This window comes from Rhincodon typus, chromosome 34 (assembly GCF_021869965.1).
Source record: "Rhincodon typus isolate 14 chromosome 34, sRhiTyp1.1, whole genome shotgun sequence".
NCBI classification, from domain to species: domain Eukaryota; kingdom Metazoa; phylum Chordata; class Chondrichthyes; order Orectolobiformes; family Rhincodontidae; genus Rhincodon; species Rhincodon typus.
This window is the reverse complement of record NC_063365.1, coordinates 1,040,095-1,058,702: the sequence shown is the minus strand read 5'-3', so window position 1 is coordinate 1,058,702 and position 18,608 is coordinate 1,040,095. Positions and strand designations below refer to the sequence as shown.

The 18,608-nt window shown below is 40.4% G+C and overlaps 1 protein-coding gene across 1 annotated transcript in view; it reads right to left on the bottom strand.

Annotated features, from left to right (window-relative positions):
• The window catches only part of tbrg1 (transforming growth factor beta regulator 1), a 58,636-nt gene that overhangs the window by 16,703 nt on the left and 23,325 nt on the right, over window positions 1-18,608 (bottom strand). The window contains 4 exon segments of the mRNA XM_020517418.2: window positions 6,658-6,899; window positions 7,352-7,422; window positions 8,425-8,664; window positions 15,034-15,096. Of these exon segments, the coding sequence (XP_020373007.2) occupies window positions 6,658-6,899; window positions 7,352-7,422; window positions 8,425-8,664; window positions 15,034-15,096 (616 nt within the window).

Genomic DNA, 18,608 nt, shown 5'->3' with positions numbered 1-18,608 from the left:
GTCTGCATGGGTTTCCTCTGGGTGCTCCACTTTCCTCCCACAGTCCAAAGATGTGCAGGCTAGATGGATTGGCCATGCTAAATTGCATGTAGTGTTCAGGGATGTGTGGGTTATAGGGGGATGGGTCTGGGTGGGATGCTCTGAGGTTCGGTGCGGACTTGTTGGGCCAAAGGGTCTGTTTACACACTGTAGGGATTCTATGTCCCAAAGGAACAGGTCTGGTGATGTTGGATGGCTTGGTGCGAGATTGAGAATCTATCCATTTTGTATGAATGTTGGAGAAGTGCCACATTCTAACAAGGATCCCCAGGCTCCTGGATATTATCTGAGAACATTTTCAGTTGGCGGTGTCACTGTTATCATATAATGTTCCTGACACCAGTGGACTACGAGGAAAGACTGTATACATTTAGAGGCTCAAACATGGGTAGGATTTAAGACACCATAATCCTCTCAAGTGAGGCTAGCCATAAATTGGAATGGACAGACAAAACAAGAATCTCCATGATGAGCAAGGAATTGGAAGTTCTGCACCATTTTTGTGGTTTTGTGCCTTCCACAGCAAGCCTTGTGATCTCAGAACAATTACGTGAGAATCAGAAAATATATTTTAGTCCAGTCATTTCAACTTTCAAGAGTTTTGATTAGTTGCATCAAAAGGTTGCAGCTCAGTACAGCCTCAAGAGTATCACCATTCTGGCTCAGATTATTTCGTAAATTTTGGGAATGTGCCCAGAATAACATAAACTCTATCTTTAGCTATAGGATCCATCCTGTATCTATAGAAGTCTTTGCATGTTCTCCAAGAAGTGGTAGAATATCATCACACCAGACCTGGGTTTTGGCTTTAAATGGCAATTGAATTTATTATACAATAGGTGAAAGCATGAATAAATAACAGCAATATAAAATGCATATAATTAGAACAGATGTTAAATCATGTTAATTCCTCAAAAGGGAAACAATAAATGTTATATAATATACATAATAAACTGTAATTTTTAAATTAAACTTTTGTATACAGTTATTTCTTCCCTTGATATTTGCCATATACAAAGTATTCCCATCATAACCTGAGCTTTGTGAAAGTCTAAGACTAGCTCTTTGAATCCCACAGTCCTGGCAAGTTCTCACCACCTAAAGCACTTGTAGATTTGAATAAATGTCAGCTGAATTCAAAAGGAGCTGCCATTAATACATGACCAAATAAGTTACACAGTTACTTGTACATGAAGAAAGTTTCAAGCACTGACAGTAACGTGACTGTCAGCAGCTACAGACATATATCCCAGTGACTCAGCGGAGCCTCCGATATCCATGCAGGACAATGCTGGCTAACCCGTGAAAGGAAAACCCTGAGTTAGAAGATGCTTATTAAACCACATATTTAAAACACAATATATTTAGACAGGGCCGAATAATAAATATTTCTGAACAAACGTTTCTGCTATTTTTTTCTCCAGAGTTCTGTGCTCATTAAGCACTTTGCCATGTCAGGCATGAGGAATCAACATCAAATACACCTAATGGAGGCACAGCACAAGTTAGAGACAGAGTAAAGCACCCTTTACATTCCTCATCAAGCACTGCCAGTGCAGGTACAGCACAGGGTTAGGTAGTATGAAGTTCCCTATATTCTGCTTCCATCAAACACCCCTAAGGCAGGTCAAGCATGGGATTAAATATAGAGTAAAGCTCTCTTTACAATATCCTATCAACGACTCCAGAGCAGTAGAGTACGGGGTTAGATGTAGAGTAGAACTCCTTCTAAACTGTCTCTCAAACTCTCCGACAGCAAGTACAGCAGAAGTTTAGATACAGAATAAAGGTCCTTTATCAGTGTCCCCTTCAAACACTCTCAAGTTAAGCAGCCTTCCATACTTCAGCTATCTGTTCAAAGACCAAAACTAATAGGAGTCCTAGCAAAATTATATTGACTAATGTCAGAACATAACTGTTCTGTTATTTGGATTTGAACTTCTTGAATGTTGTGTCTAAATTAAAGAAAAAGTATCAAGCTAAAACATGACAAAAAAACTTAATGTTTGCCATATTTAGTTGACAGTACAGGAATATAGCAAGAAAAAGGGGTCATTTGTCCCTCCAGTCTGTTCCACCATTCACTGAGATGATGGCACATTCTTAACCTAATTCTGCATACACCCTTCCCTACCTCTATATTCCTTCATAAATTCAGTTAATAAAGTTGTTCAATCTCAGATTTAAAATCAACAACTGATCTCCCATTAATCTCTATTTGGAGCAGAGTTCCAAATCTCTCCTATTCTATGTATGTGAAAAAATTTCCAAATTTCTCTCCTAAATTTATGTACCCCAACCTTCGCCTCCCCAAAATGAAAAGCACTGAAGCAAGAGGAGGAGATAGGGAATAGGTTCACTTTGTAACATAAGAGAAATAGGGCAGCTCTGTTCCAGCTCTGCCACAGATATTATTTGTAAACACCTTCTGACAACAAGCAAATAATAGAATTCAGTCTGACTCAGGTCCCTGACCTCATCTCTCTTTCTGGTACACTGATGACTTCCTTGGTGCCACTTTCCTGTTTGCAGTCTAAACCATAATATTTCATCAACATTACTACAAACATTATTACTCTTCCTTGCCTTCATGTGGTTGGGTTTTCTGCAATGGTCCCTCCATGACCTTCTCCTTCCTATCTGTATAATCTCCTCCAAACTCTCAACCCTTGGGCAGCTTATGTGATTCTCAAATTCTGATCTCTTGTGTATTCCCAATCATTGGTGACTGTGCCTCAGTTGCCGGGGCCTTAAGCTCTGCAATTACTTCACCACACTTCTCCACCTCACTACCTTGCTTTCCTCCTTTAAGACAATTCTTGAAATCTACTTCTTTGATTGAGCTTTTGGTCATCTGACTTAATTTATTTTATGACATTCATCTGATGCATCCTGGAACTGTTCATTACAATAAATGCAATACACTTTGTTCATTTTCCCCTCCTTGACTTCTCTATTCTCTATTTTAGAGAACTGACTGTCATCAACTGCTACTAGAAACACTTCACTACACTTTCCATACTCCACCTCATGTAAGGACTCACTTCTATTTTTGCAATTCCTCCTCCTTTGTCACCATCATCCATTCTGATGGTGTAATCTTCGACACAAGTGCTTCCAAGGTATCTTCCATTTTACCCTTGACCAAGGCCTGTCTCCAAGGACAGCCTCCACTTCAGGGTTGTCAGACCCCCCTGACCATATCCATCCCATTTCACAGAAGTCTCACCTCACCCCATCGCACAGCCAGGATGGGGTTCCCTGTCCTTACCTATCATCGCGCCAAACTTTGCATCCAACTTCATGTGCTTGACTATTTCCTTCATCTCTAGCATGATCCCACCAGCAAACACAGCTCCCTATAACTTTCAACATTTCATACAAACTGTTCTCTCTACAGTAGCCTCATCTACTCCTCCTCTTACCATCAAGATTTTACATAAAACACAGGAGATCTTCCCTTTCATCTCCTCCCTTCCAATCGTTACACCAATCAGATTAAATAATCATTTAATTTCAGTGCTCATAAGGTGGTCTCCACTATGGTGGAGAGATCCAATACAGAATTTCAGTTCAGTCTGCAAGCTTCTGGTCATCTGTCATTTTAATTCTCTGCTCCATTCCCACCTCTCTGTCTTTCACCTCCTACACTGTCCTTTCTAAAAAATTCTTTCATGGGATGTGGGCATTGCTGGCAAGGCCAGCATTCATTGCTCATTCCTAATTGCCCTTGAATTGAGTGGCTTGTTAGAGACAATTCAAAGGGTAGTTAACAGTCAACCTCATTGCTATGGGTCTGGATGTGGTGCACAACGATCATGTTATTTCCACTCGTTTGGTTCTTTATTTGTTGTATTACTACTTCTTCTTCTTGCCCTACACCATCCCTTTTGTCATTTAATCTCTCCTGCCTTCCACCCCAAAACAAACCTTCCCTTTTGTCGTTTCCACACACCAACCCCCTCCATCTTTCCCTGCCTTTGTACTTGCTTAAAATCAGTTTCATTTCTGATTGTTTCAGATTCTGGTGACAGGCCACTGAACTGACTCAGTTTTCTCCTCCTCAGATGTTGCCAGAGCTGCTGGATATTTATATTTTCTATTTTTATGATGGAATACAGAGGGTGAGCTAAAATATGATGACAGCAAAATCCTCAAAAATCTGTATCTCCCTGGAGACCTCAGGAATCCCACCTGTATCCACCAATGGCCAAATTTCTCCACTAGAATAGACAGCAGCACTGAGTGTCCTAGTCTCATCAAATCAGTACTCCAGATCTCCAGGCCGTCCCCAAAACATTTTGATTGGATGCTGACAATTCTTTGCTTCCTGCTGTAATTCTTCCATATGTTAAAGAGACAGGCATCTTTCCTGGCACTTTCAAGAAAGATATGGTCACATTCCAAATAGGTAGCGACCTATAACTGAGCTCAGATCAAAATGTATAATACTAGCCAAGGTCTGTCCCTAAGATTGGAGACTGGCACCTTGGGCCAGTATGAACTGATCAAATGCTTTTACAGAAATATCAGTAGCCATCATATCCCATGTGCTAGATCACTCCTATAACAGTCACTTGAAAACAGTAATATTCTCCCTGCTTGCATTTCATCAAACAGCCTTTCCTGTGGCAACACCGCATTCTCCATCTGTCGGGGGAGGAAGTAAGGATGTTCCAATCAGCCCTCCTCTTCGCCCTCATAATAGCGTTCCTGGCAGCAAGACGAGCTCAAGCACTGATATCCATGGAGTAAAGGCTGCGAATCTGAACATAAAGCATCACTGTACACTGGTGTCATTGTCATTCCCCAACCCCACTCTCCATTTAACATTCCAAACAATCAGTAGTATGACCACAACTGCACACCGGACACCCCTACAGACAGTCGCAAGTGATGCTGTTTTGGATGACCATTGCCTCATGCCAAATATCTTGGAACAATGACCTTTCCAAACAATCTAATTTCCACAAATGAATCATCCCTCCCAATGCCTCCGTGCTCCCCAACCTCACTATATAGAATGACCTGGGCAGATGGAATAACGTACCTACTGAGGTGGAACCAATATGGAATAATATGACACTGACATATCAGAGGAGGTTTTACACTGCCACTGATAGTAATTTTGTTAGCTCACCACTGTATACCTCAGGGCTAGTCAATGCTCTCCGACTGATGAGTGTTGCATTAATACTGCCATAGATTTCTCTGCATTGACAATGCTTTGTGATGCACTGTAAAGTTATAGTGCAACAGAACAATCCCTGGAGACTGACAGTGACAGGATAGACCCCCAGTCATTAACCAAATTACAGTACAGAAGCATGGACACTGATTGGTTGAAAGCACAGACACTAATAGGGTCAGCACAGACCCTGGGAAACCTATGGAGGTGAGGAGGGTGGGCAACACACACAATGGGAGACTGACAGGGTAATAATACAGACTCTGACTGTCTGACAGTGTGATAGAATGGAACCTAGGAATTGCTTGGAAGACCGCATGAACCCTGGAGACTGATTGGGAGACAGCATTCTGGAAATAGCTGTGGTATCAGGCCTGGGCTTTGTACTAATAGTCTGCAGGAAGGACTGAGGTCACTGAGTTGAGGCTTAGGTGCTTGTGTTGAATTTTCATTGGGAGATTAATGAAGGTCAAGTAGAAGATGATTTGTGTATCATCTGAGATAGCAGATTGATGCAAAATAGCTGCAGCTGTTTCATGGGAGACTCTGAAGTACTGTACACTTTGTTGGGTCTGTATGGAGGTGTGCAGGATGCACAGTTTGCTATATATTCACCAGTTCTACTCTTCGATTGTTCCATATGTTTGCCATATGCTTCTACTGTGTAGGCAGTTTGTCAAGCTGTGAACGGAGGGGAAAGTCTACATGATCTCTCACAATCATTGAGGGTCCTCTGTGGAATGACAGAGAGGGGCAGTGAACTGGAGTGTGAAATTAAATAATAAATTGTTTGAAGGTTTCTCAAGATGGAGCAACTAGCTTTGCCTGGGGTGGCTCATGTTACGATTCTCTTCTATTTTCCTTTCATTTTAAAAAGATATAGAGACATTAACATAAGTACAAAGGTAATTCGTAAGGATGATACCAGAACTGACAGGATATTAATGAGGAAAGGCTGATGGCTGGACATTACTTCTCTAAAGAAACAGAACTGAAGGGTGGCTGGGTAGAGATCATTAACATCATGAAGCAGTCAGATGGGGTAAGCATAAAGCAGTATGCATCCACAACCTCCTCATTTGGAATTTGTGAATGCCTTTTCCATCCACTGTGGACCTCCCTCTTCAAGTATCAACCTGCATCTGAGTTGGTAACTCCTTCTGTGTTTGGTCCACCTCTAACATTAATAGGATGTACGGATCAGTGATAAGTTTTTGTTAAAGGGCTGCTAAAAAATCTGCTCTCCGTGCAATATGACATTAAATGATCTGCGCTGCCTGCTGATGCTCTGCCGGAAGTGAATCATTGCACAGTCAGCAGTTACATTACACACAGGTTCTGCTTTCTGACAGTAACTCATGATTGCACCACTGTGCATCAAACAATTACTGGTCACTCCCACAGCACTCACAGGATGCCCAAAGTCTTACCATCATCTTTGCCATTATCTTTTCCTTTGTCTTTTTTGTCTTTCTTTGATTTTTTCCCCACTGCCTCCTCTCCAACTGAAGTACTGGTAACAGGTGTTGTAGGAAGGTTTGAGACTCCTGGCACTTGGTTGGATCCTCCAGGGACATTGAACATAGGAGGAGTAAGCAGAGTACTGGTCGGTCCTGCAAGGTCAGTCCCATCAGTTAAGTTCTGATGCTGCAATAGCCGCTTCAATAGGAACCTAATGTGCATTTAAAGAGAGAAGTACAACATCATGGCTAGAAACATCCATTTTACGTACCAGCAAATAAACTAGATTAATGATTCAAGAAGAAAAGGAAAATTACAAACTCTTAATTTCAAAAATTTATTTATGAGCAAGATCTATAGACAGATTTTCAGCTATTTTCAGCAAATACTTTCTTTGGTGATTTAATAATGTAACAGTTTTAGTTGCTAAAAGCTTTGGTGAAACAACTTCATATATCAAAAGGCAATGTTAACATTTTGAACAAAAGTATCCACAAAGATTGTAACTCAATGTAAATTTCAACAACTATCACCCATTTTTGGTTCAGTACTATGTGTGACATTTTCACCTGAATGTAGTCCACACAACAGGCAACCAGCCAGCCACAAGATGAGGCAGCTAAAATATAAAACATAGCAACAATAATTGGAAGTATCCCTTACCGTCGTTCTTCCTTAGTCCGGATGAATTTCTGCTCTATATAAGCAATTTCATCGCAGAGAGCTGCATTCTCCTGAAATATAGATTCATTATACCCATAAACAGGCTCATAAAGAAAGGTTATCTTGTTGCTTACTTAACTCAGAAAGGTGCACTCCATACTCTATGCTCTATCTCCTTACAGAATGTCTACTATGTTTGGCAACATAGTTTACAAAAAAAATCAGCAGCTAAAATGCTTGATAAATCTTCAATAACTGTCATATTTTTGCCACTTTTACAGTTCATCATTTCTCAGGTTCAGCATTTCTAGCCCATCCGGAAAGAAGACTTGATAATCTCTGAGTCAAATTGCATCTCTTCTATCCAATATCTCGGTAAATAATAGAAAAGTACAGTACAAGCAATTTAACACCAACTTCTGAAAGATCACTAGTATTTCCACAAATCTCCTTTCCATAACTATACTTGATACACATACCTACCAGTCCAAAACTCAACGCCTGATTCAATTTATTAATTAGCTCAAGAATGATGACTGAGTAGGTACAACACAATGAAACACATTATAATTACTAGAGTTTAGAAGGATGAGAGAGGATGTGATTGAAATGTATGAATTTCTAACAGGATTGGACTGATCAAATGCAGGATGAATGTTTTTCCCTGGCTTGGGAGTCTAGAACCAGGAGATAAGTCTCAGGATATGAGGACGGCCATTTAGGACTGAGATGAGGTAAAATTACTTCACTCAAAGGGTAGTGAATCTGTGGAATTCTCTACCACAGAAGGCTGTGGAGGCCAAATAACTGAATATATTCAAGAAAATACCTTCTTGGATGTTAAAGACATCAAAGGGTATGGGGAGAAAGCAGGAAAATGGCATTGTGACACAGGATCAGCCATGATCACGTTCAATGGTGGAGAAGACTTGAAGGGTCGAATGGCCTAGTCAAGCTCCTAGTTTCTACGTTTCTATGTTACATGATGTAATAAGTATGAATAAGAACTGCATATTTCTGTTGCCAACAGACAGCGGTATAAGAATGCTAATCAAACTAAGGTAAATACTCACAAAGATCAGAGTTTTTACAGTCTTTCGCAACCGAAGGTATTTAATTCTGTACTTCTCATTCAGAGTCTTCTTCAAAACTTTTTTCAATTTGGGTTTTGATTCCTGGAAGATGGAGGGGGAGGGAAAGTTGGAGAGATGGTCCATTAACTGAGGATTAGGATACTCAGGTGGATGAGTCGCCGGCACAAGGAAAGGCTGTGCAGGGTATGTCTGGAGTAGCTGCTGTCGTTCTTTCTCCGTCTAGAAAGCAAAAACATGGAGCATTTCAGAAGAAATAGGCTTTTCTGTCCCCATAGTGCCCCTTCTCTATTGCAGTGTGAAGGCATGAACCTTGCTCCTCTTAAGTATCTTAAGATGCTTTACTACATTAAAGGTGCCACATAATCATAAGTTGTTGTAAAGGTGTACTGACTGTCGGGTCAAAATTTTTGACAGGGCTAAAAGAAACTCTCCTCAAAAGTTGTATCGGACCAGTTTTTCTCCCTCTTTTCAAAATCGGTGACTGAGAATCACACAGCACTTCAACTACTGCCACCCCTCTAGTATCACAACAAAGTGGCAGTACATATTGCATGTTTCTCAGTTAACTATTAAATAATGGTTTGTTGCACTTGAACCCCATTTTTTTTTAGTTCACTCATTTTTTTAAAATTTATGCATGGGATGTGGGCATCACTGGCCGGCCAGCATTCGTTGCCCATCCCTAGTTGCCCTTGAGAAGGTGGTGGTGAGCTGCCTTTTTGAACCACTGCAGTCCATCTGCTGTGGATTGACCCACAATGTGTTCAGGGAGGGAATTCCAAAGACAATTTCAATAGCCAAGAGTTAACCCAGCACTAGGCACTGACCGTGTCTATATTTAAACCAGTGCCGACAATATCCTGCAGCATCCGCAGGTTTACTCATACCACAACTTCACATGCCATGCAGAACTCAATCACTAGTGGCACTGGCCACACACATAAAGCAATTTCTTCAGGCTATTATCTCTCTGCTCCTTTCCCAATCTCAATCTCTTTTGTGTCACACTCATTCACGCACCTGGTGTACCGCATTATTCTGAAACATTGTTTTTTTTTGAGAAAGATGATGGGTCATGGCTGGGAGGAAGCAAGAGCAAGGGTTAGAGTAATGGAAGGAGTTTGGTGTAGAATGGCTAGGATTCTGGAAAACTTGATGGAATTCTTATGTGTATGGGCCAATTTTGTTTTCAGAGGGGTAGATAGCTAGCTTGGGTTATGCTAGTTCCTGCAGTGGCCAAGACAGAGGAATTTATGGGTGATGCAAGAAGTCTGGGAACATTGCTGGGTGCTGTAGAATGATGCCAGGGTATGCTAACAACAGCCAAGAAGGAAACTAATAAAACTCAGGAGGTTAGGGATATGGAAGATCTGGAGAGATCCTGGGAGATTCAATGAACTTGGATATGGCAGAAACAAAAACGGCTTGGACTTTGGAAGTACTGGAAGTTTAACACCAGCAAAGTAGGTTATGGAAGACTCCTGAAGGGATAATGTGGTCTTGTCCTCACCGGCAGGCACATTTAATTCTACTGGAACATGGAATGTAATGTTCTATATTCATAATTCTAGCCTGCTTGCACTACTTAACAATATGGCCATCCTTAATAATAAATATTAATGAAAATAACTGACTCAGCACTTCTGTTTTTTTTTTAAACACAATGCCAGGAGAAACTCTCATCTGCTTGCATACTTCTTGTCTCCAAAATAATCTCTCTTGTTCCTGTTTCATGCCTGCACAATCCCCACTTACCTCCTAAAATAAAACATATGTCTTTAAACAGCATCTTTCATGGTCTCAGGATATCGCAAAGTGTTTTACAGCAACAAAATACCTCTTAAGTGTACTCACTACTGTAATGTAAGAAATGCAGCTTTTCCCATAAATAGCAATGAGAACCAGTAAGTGCCCAGATAATCTGTTCCGCTGATATAAGTTGACAGATAAATAACATTCAGAACTGTTGAGAACTCCTTCAACCTTAGAAAAATTGCCACAGGATCTTTTTTGCCCAGGAGATAGGGCCCAAATTTAATCACTCATCTAAAAGACAGCGCAGCCCTGTAGCCTTCCCTCGGTGCTGTACAGCGTGTGTCAGCCTGGATTTTATTCCAAAGACTCTGGTGTGGAACTTGAAACCACAACTTTCTGATTAATAGGCAAGAGTGAGTCACAGCTGACGCATTCTGATTCATCGTCATCCCTCATTCATTCTAGAACACAAACCATAGAGGAACAAGCCCTTCGGCCCACGATGTTGTGCCGAATATGACACCAAATTAAACTAATCCCTTCTACCTGCCCTTGGTTCATATCCATCCATTCCTTGCATATTCGCATACTTTTTTAAAAGTCTCTTAAACGCCCCTATCATAGCAGCCTCTACCACCACCCTTGGCAACGCGTTCCAGATTCTTACCACTCTGTAAAAAACTTGCCCCAACATCTCCTTTGAACTTTCCTCCTCTTATCTTAAATGCATGCCCCCTAGCTTCAGATATTTCAACTCTGAGAGAAAGATTCTGACCATCAACCCTATCTATGAGTCTCATTATTTTATAGACTTCTATCAAGTCTCCCCTCAGCTTCTGCCACTCCAGAGGAAATAATCCAAGCTTTTCTAGCAGGGATAGGACTGGCTGCTCAACGTTCCATGGTTCCGTGTTTCCTCTCTTTTGTACAAGTCTTTCATATTGCAATATTTTTCAAGTGTCTCAACTCCTATCTTGATCTTGTCTTGTATCTCTCATCTGACTTGGAAGCACTATGAAAGTGTTGGTCAAGAAGATCATGAGCAAAACAAGCCCGAAGCAAATAGTTAAGCAAGATATTCCGAGGAAAACATGAATAGTGAACTGTGTCGAGTTGCATAAAGAACAACAACTTCATAGTCACAGGCCTTTCAACCCACCATGTCCATGCTGACCAACAAACACTAAACTACACTAATCCCATTTACCTGCACTTGGTCCACAGCCTACTATGCCTTGGCATTCTAAGCACTCATCCAGATGCTTCTTAAATGCTGTGAGGATGTCTGCATCTACCATCCCCTCAGGCAACGTGTTCCATATTTCTATCATCCTCTCAGAAAAAAACTTTTCTCAGATATCCTCTAAACTCCTCACATTAAACTTACGCTCTCTGGTTTTAGACATGTTTACAATGGGAAAAAAAGATTCTCACAATCTGTCTACACCTCTCATAATTTTGTATATCTCAATCAGATCTCCCCTCAGCCTCCTCTGCTCCAAGGAAAACAAAGCCAGCCTATACAGTCTCTCCTCATAACTGAGACTTTTCATCTCAGGAAACATCCTGGTGAATCGCCTCTGCACCCACTCCAAAGCATCATGTCTTTCTGATAGTGTGGTCACCAGACCTGCACACAGTATTCCTTCTGTCGCCTCACCAATGTTTTATAAAGTTGGAAGAGGACTTCCTTGCTCCTGTATTCAACATCGAGGCTAATGAAAGCAAGCAACCCGTATGCCTTCTTCACCAGCAAGACTACCCGTGCTGATACTTCCAAGGATCCAAGGACATTTAAACCAGGGTCCCTGTGTTCCTTGGTACTCCCTGGGAACCTACCATTCGTTATGCATATATTTCCCTTATCAGACCTCCCAAAATGCATCAGCTTGCACTTATCAGGATTAAATTCCATCTGTCAATGCTCTGCCCAATTTACTAACTGATCAACATCAGACTGTAGCCTGAGACAATCTTCCTCACAATAAACAACACCACCAATTTTCATTTCATTTGCAAACTTACTCATTATACCTTCTACATTAACATTCGAGTTGTTAATGTACATAACTAACAGCAAGGAACCCAGCGCCAATTCCTGTGGTGTACTGCTGGCCACAGGCTTCCGATCACAAATACATTCCTTTGCCTCCCATTTAACAGCCAATTTTGAATCCAGTTTGCCAACATGCCTTGGAATCCGTGAGCTCTTACCTTTCATGTGGACCTTACTGAAAACCGCATTAACTGCACTACCGTTATCAATATATTTAGTCACCTTTTCAAAAAACTCAATCAATATTGTCAGACAGGATCTCCCCCAAACAAATTCGTGCTGACTATCCCTGATCAATCCCTGCCTTTCCAAGTGTTGATTAACCATGTCCCTCAGAACTTATTTCAATAATTTCCCTGCCACTGACATCAGAATAACTGGTTCCGTAATTAGCTGGCCTCTCCTTGCTGGGCTTCTTTTATCATTCATTAATGGGATGAGGGCATCGCTGGGTAGGCAGCATTTATGGCCCATCCCTAATTGCCCAGAGGGCAGCTGAGAGTCAACCACATTGCTGTAGGTCTGGAGTCACATGCAGGCCAGACCAGGCAAGGATGGCAGTTACCTTCCCTAAAGGACATTAGTGAACCAGATGGGTTTTTCCGACAATCGACAATGGATTCATGGTCATCTTTAGATTGTTAATTCCAGATAATTTATTGAATTCAAATTCCACCATCTGCCGTGGCAGGATTTGAACCCAGGTCTCCAGAATGTTATCTGGGTCTCTGGATTAACAGTCCAGCGATAATACCATTAGGCCATTACCTCCCCTGCTGATAAAAGGAACCACATTTGCTATCCTCCTGTCATCTAGCACTTCATCTGTGCCCAGAGAAGTATTAAATATCCCCGCCAGGGCCCCAACAATATAGAATAGCTATTGGAAGTGGACACAATAGCAATATTGGGTCAGAAGCTAGGAATACTGTGGTGAGTAACTCACCTCCTGACTCCTCAAAGCCTGTCCACCATCTACAAGGCACAAGTCAGGAGTGTGATAGAATACCCCCACTTGCCTGGATAAATGCAGCCCCAACAATACTCAAGAAGCTTGACACCATCCAGGACAAAGCAGCCCACTTGATTGGCACTACATCCACAAGCATCCACTCCCTCTGCCACCAACACTCAGTAGCAGCAGTGTGTACTATCTACAAGATGCACTGCAAAAATTCACCAAAGATCCTCAGACAGCCTCCCTCCAAATCCACGACCACTTCCATCTAGAAGGACAAGGGCAGCAGACATATGGGAACACCACCAGCTCCAAGTTCCCCTCCAAGCCACTCACCATCCTAACTTGGAAATATATCGCCATTCCTTCACTGTCGCTGGGTCAAAATCCTGAAATTCCCTCCCTAATGGCATTGTGGGCCAACCTACAGCTGGTGGACTGCAGTGGTTCAAAAAGGCAGCTCACCACCACCTTCTCAAGGGCAACTAGGGATGGGCAAGAAATGCTGGCCAGCCAGCAACGCCCACATCCCACAAATGAATGGGAAAAAAAAATTCAAAAGAGAACTGGACAAATATTTGAAGGGATTAAAACAATTTAAGGGCCACAGAGCAGAGGAGTAGAATTCATTGAATAATTCTACAAGGAGTCAGCACAGTTACCATGGGTAAAACAGCTTCCTTCTGTGCTATATCATTCTATAATTCTATCAGCAAAGCGAAATCAGGTAACTGCAGACCTTTCTGTCAGTCTAATGTCAGTTGTGTAGAAGTTACATATTTATCAAGGACAGAATGACAGAACATGCATTGATCACAATCATGTAGAGTTGTAATGGGGAAATTATAGCATACTAACTTAACATTGTGAGGATGCCATGGAGCGTGTAGATGTAAACTATGTAGACTTCCAGAAGGCACTTGGTAAGATTTCAAACCAGAGTATAGGTGCAAAAATTAAATTGTATGCAACTGACGGTAACCTTGCAACATGGGTTAGAAATTTGGCTGTGAGATAGGGGGTAGGAAGAAGGGATAAAGGGAATGTATTTTGATTGGTCGGATCTCACAGTGTTCCATGGGGATCTGTACTAACTGTTCAGCTTTTTGCTGTGTTTTGCAGAAAACATGAAATCGGGAGGCACGGTTAAGTACTGCAGAAGAAAGGAGCAAGTTATAAAGGCAAATTAAATGATTTGGCAAAACTATGGCAAACAGAGATCAATGTGAATTAAAAATCATCTGCATGTACAAAGTGATTTTCACAACCACGCAAAGTGCCTTAAAACCAAATACGTGCTTTTGATGCATCGTCACTGCTGTAATGGACAGTCAAACTGCATGCAAAGTGCCACAAGCAGCAACTTGATAATAACCAGATAATTTGCATTTTTGTGATGTTGACTAAGAAATAAATATTGGCTAGGATACCAACCTTCTCTTCTTTCAAATAGTGAAATGGGTTCCTTTACATCCAGCCAACCAGGTAAGTTGGCCTCAGTTTAATGCTCCATCTAAAAAACAAAACCTCCAATAGTGCAGACTACATCAGCACTGCAGGGGAATGTAAGTATTGGTTTTTGTGCTCAGACTCTTGAGTGGGACTTGAATCCTTGTAAGTGATAGGATAATTCAATTTCTTACTAATTAACTGATCTGCTAAACGTTCCCAGAATCTGCAGTCTTTGTTTTGTTTTAACATTTTTAAAATAAAATCATGGAAAATAACTCAGTCAGTGGTTCTGGGAGAGGAAGGGAAAAGGAAAAGAAAATAGCAGAAACAAATCATAACAATTAAAACTACCCAAGTTCAAACTTACCAACAAACCGAAGACCCCATTCCTGTTCTCAAGTCTCTTGAAACGCCTGCTTCCTTTTTGAGTCTGCAATACATATTAGAATGACACCCAGCCACATCACATTTAACCCACTGACCCAGATCAGTACTGTAACTTCACATGAAAATTATTTTATTTAGACCTGTTGCAACTTAATAAGCATCAAAAAATGTCATCAGATTATCAAGATAAATCTAATCATACGAGCACTTGAAGAAATATTATCTGTTCCTACATCTGGTGTTCTGAATTAAGCTCAAGTTGCCTTTTCTAATACAGAAAAATCAGTATTTGCAAAAGCAATGAATGATAGTAACACAAAAATACTGTTCGACATCGGCTGCAAGAGTTAAGATTTTAGAAATAACCATCTCACATTTAAAAACAATGGAACTGGTTTTTGTGAATTTAGTTGATATTCAATGAGCAAACGGATACACAGGATTCTGGGAGTGTAAATACACAAGTCACTAGCACTAACAACATAGATTAACAAGGCTGCAGAGAAATCACATCAGAGGAATATACAAAAAAGTAAAGAAACAAAGGCAGAAATTGCTGGTGAAACTCAGCAGATCTGGAAGCATCTGTGGGAAGAAAGTAGAGTTAACATTTTGACTAACTTCATCAGAACCCAGATTTCAAACATTAACTCTGTTTTCTTCCCACAGGTAATGCCAAACCTGCCGAGTTTCACTAGCAATTTCAGTTTATCTTTCAGAGCTCCAGCATTTGCAATTCTTTGTTTTATTTAAATGAAAAGTAAAGTAGTAATTTTAAACTTGTATCAAAAGTTTGAGTCGGAAGTGTGCGTACAATTCTGGTCATCTTATTATACAAGGAATACAAAGGCACTGCAGAGGATGCAAAAAAAATTGCAAACATCTTACCAGAAATGTGAAGGTAGAAAAATCAGAAAAAGATTGTGGTGCCTATTTTCTCTTGAAAAAGGCTAAGGGGTGCCCTAATAGAAGGATTCAAAATTATGAAAAGTTTTGTTACAGTAGGTGCAAAGAGAAAAATTCCACTTGTGGAAGGGAAGAAAACTAAACTACAGGTTATTTGTATGAGATAGTCACCAAAAATTGAATAGGGAATTCATAAAACATGTCTCGACCCAACAAGTAGTGAGTACGTGGAACTCATTACCACAACAAGTGGTGGACACATAAACAGGACGATACTGACAAAGCTGGGTGAGGAAAGACAAGAGGAAAACTGGTGCAAATAAATCAGATGCACAAGAATGGCCTGGTTGGGAAAATGACCTGTTCTATGCTCTAAATCCTACTCTGGTGCCTTATGCGGGAAGGGAGTGGAAAATCAGAGAAGATCCTATCCTTGGACATGACTGGTTGGAGCAGAAAATGATCTTATTCCTTAAGAATCCAGGCCAACAGCCCAAACTCCTCATCAACATTAGGCAGAATCCAATTTAAGCATCAGGACACTTTGATACCGACTCTTCACAAGGAACAGACAATAACAGAATGAGATATATTGCTTAATCATGGCAACTTACAGATGAAAATAAGCTGCTGTCACAGCAATTATGAGGAAACAAAAGTGGAGCAACTTGGAAGTGAACTAGCAAATTAAGTTACAGGAGAGGTCAGTAGAAATGGAGTGGCAGACATTTAAGAACATATTTCAGAATAAAGCAGATACATTCCAACAAGAAAAATTCCAAGAAGAGGATCCATCATTTATTTTCTTTACTCATTAACGGGATGAGGGTGTCGCCGGCTAGGCAGCATTTATTGCCCATCCCTAATTGCTCAGAAGACAGTTAAGAGTCAACCACATTGCTATGGATCTGGAGTCACATATAGTCCATTCCAGGGAAGGATGGCAGTTTCCTTCCCTAAAGGACATTAGTGAACCAAATGGGTTTTTCCGACAATCGACAATGGATTCACAGTCATCATTAGATTCTTAATTCCAGATATTAATTTGAATTCAAATTCCACCATCTGCCATGGATTCGAACCTGGGTCCCCAGAATGTTATGTGGGTCTCTGGATTAGCAGTCCAGCGATAATACCACTAGGCCATCGCCTCCCCACCGTGGTTAACTAGAAAAGTTAAAGATAATATCAAACATAAAGAATAAGGATATAAATGTGCAAAGGTGGGTGGCACATCAGAAGACTAGACAGAATTTAAAAAAACAAAAATAACTAAAAGAGTAATAACAAGGAAAAAAAGTACAAGGGATATGTAGCTAGAAATATAAAAATAGATAGTAAGAATTTCTATTGATATTTAGAAAGAGTTAACAAACAGAGCATTGGTCCTATAGAAAGTTAGTCTGGGGTTTTTATAATGAAAAATAAGGAGATCTCTGGTAAATTGCATTAGCCTTCACCGCAGAGGATACCAGTAACATGCCAGAAATACCTGTGCTGTAAATCAGAAACGGGAATGCAAAAGCAAATTACAATTAACAAGCAAGTGGTACTAAACAGATAGTTGGAGCTAAAGTATCCAGGTCCTGAGAAACTTCATCCTAGGGTCCATCTTAAAAGAAGTGGCTAGCAAGATAATTGATTTAATTTTCCAAAGTTCCCTCATTTTGGAGAAGGCTTCACTCATTTGGCAGATAGCACATTTAACTCCTTTATTCAAAAAAGGAGACGGACAGAAAGGAGGAAACTACAGACCAGGTAACTTAACATCCACCATATGGAAAATGCTGGAAGCTATTATCAAAAACATTACAATAGAATAATTTGGAAAAATTCAAGCTAATCATGCAGTGTCAAAATGATTTTGTAAAAGGAAAATCATGTTCAATCAGTTTAGTAGAGTTCTTTGAAAAATTAAAATATGCTGTGAATACAGGTAATGTATTGTATTTAGATTTCCAGAAGGCATTTGATAATGGACAGAAGATTAACAGGAAACAGAGCAAGCATAAATAGGTCAATTTTTGGTTGGCGAGATGTAATAAGTGTTGTGCCACAAAGATCAGTGCTAAGGCCTTAACATTTTACAATTTTTCTAAATGACTTGAATGAAGGGACTGAAGTTTTGGTTGCTAAATCTGCTGATGATAAAATTGCAGGCAGAAAAATACCTCAAGAAAAGGAGGCTGCAAAAGAATATAAATAGGTTGTGTGAGCGGGCAAAGATCTGGCAAATGAAGTATAATGTGGCAAAATGTGAAACAGGAAGAATAAAAACATGCTCTGTAAATGGTGAGGTAAACTGCAGACTTCTGAGATGCAGAGGGATCTAGATGTCCTCGTGCATGAATTGCAAAAAACTAACACACAAATATAACAAGCTACTAGGAAAGGAAACATTATTGTTCAATGCAAGGAGGACTGAACACAAAAGTACGGACACTAATGAAACAACATCTGGAATGCTTTGTACTGTCTTCTTATTCAAGTGAGTTGAATATGTTGGAAGCAGTTCAGGCTAAGTTTACTGAATTAATACCTGGATTTATTTCACGTTATCCTATGACAATAGATTGAACAGAGTAAGAGACAATTTGACTGAAACATGTAAGATACCATTTTTTTTAATTCACTCATGAGATGTGGCAT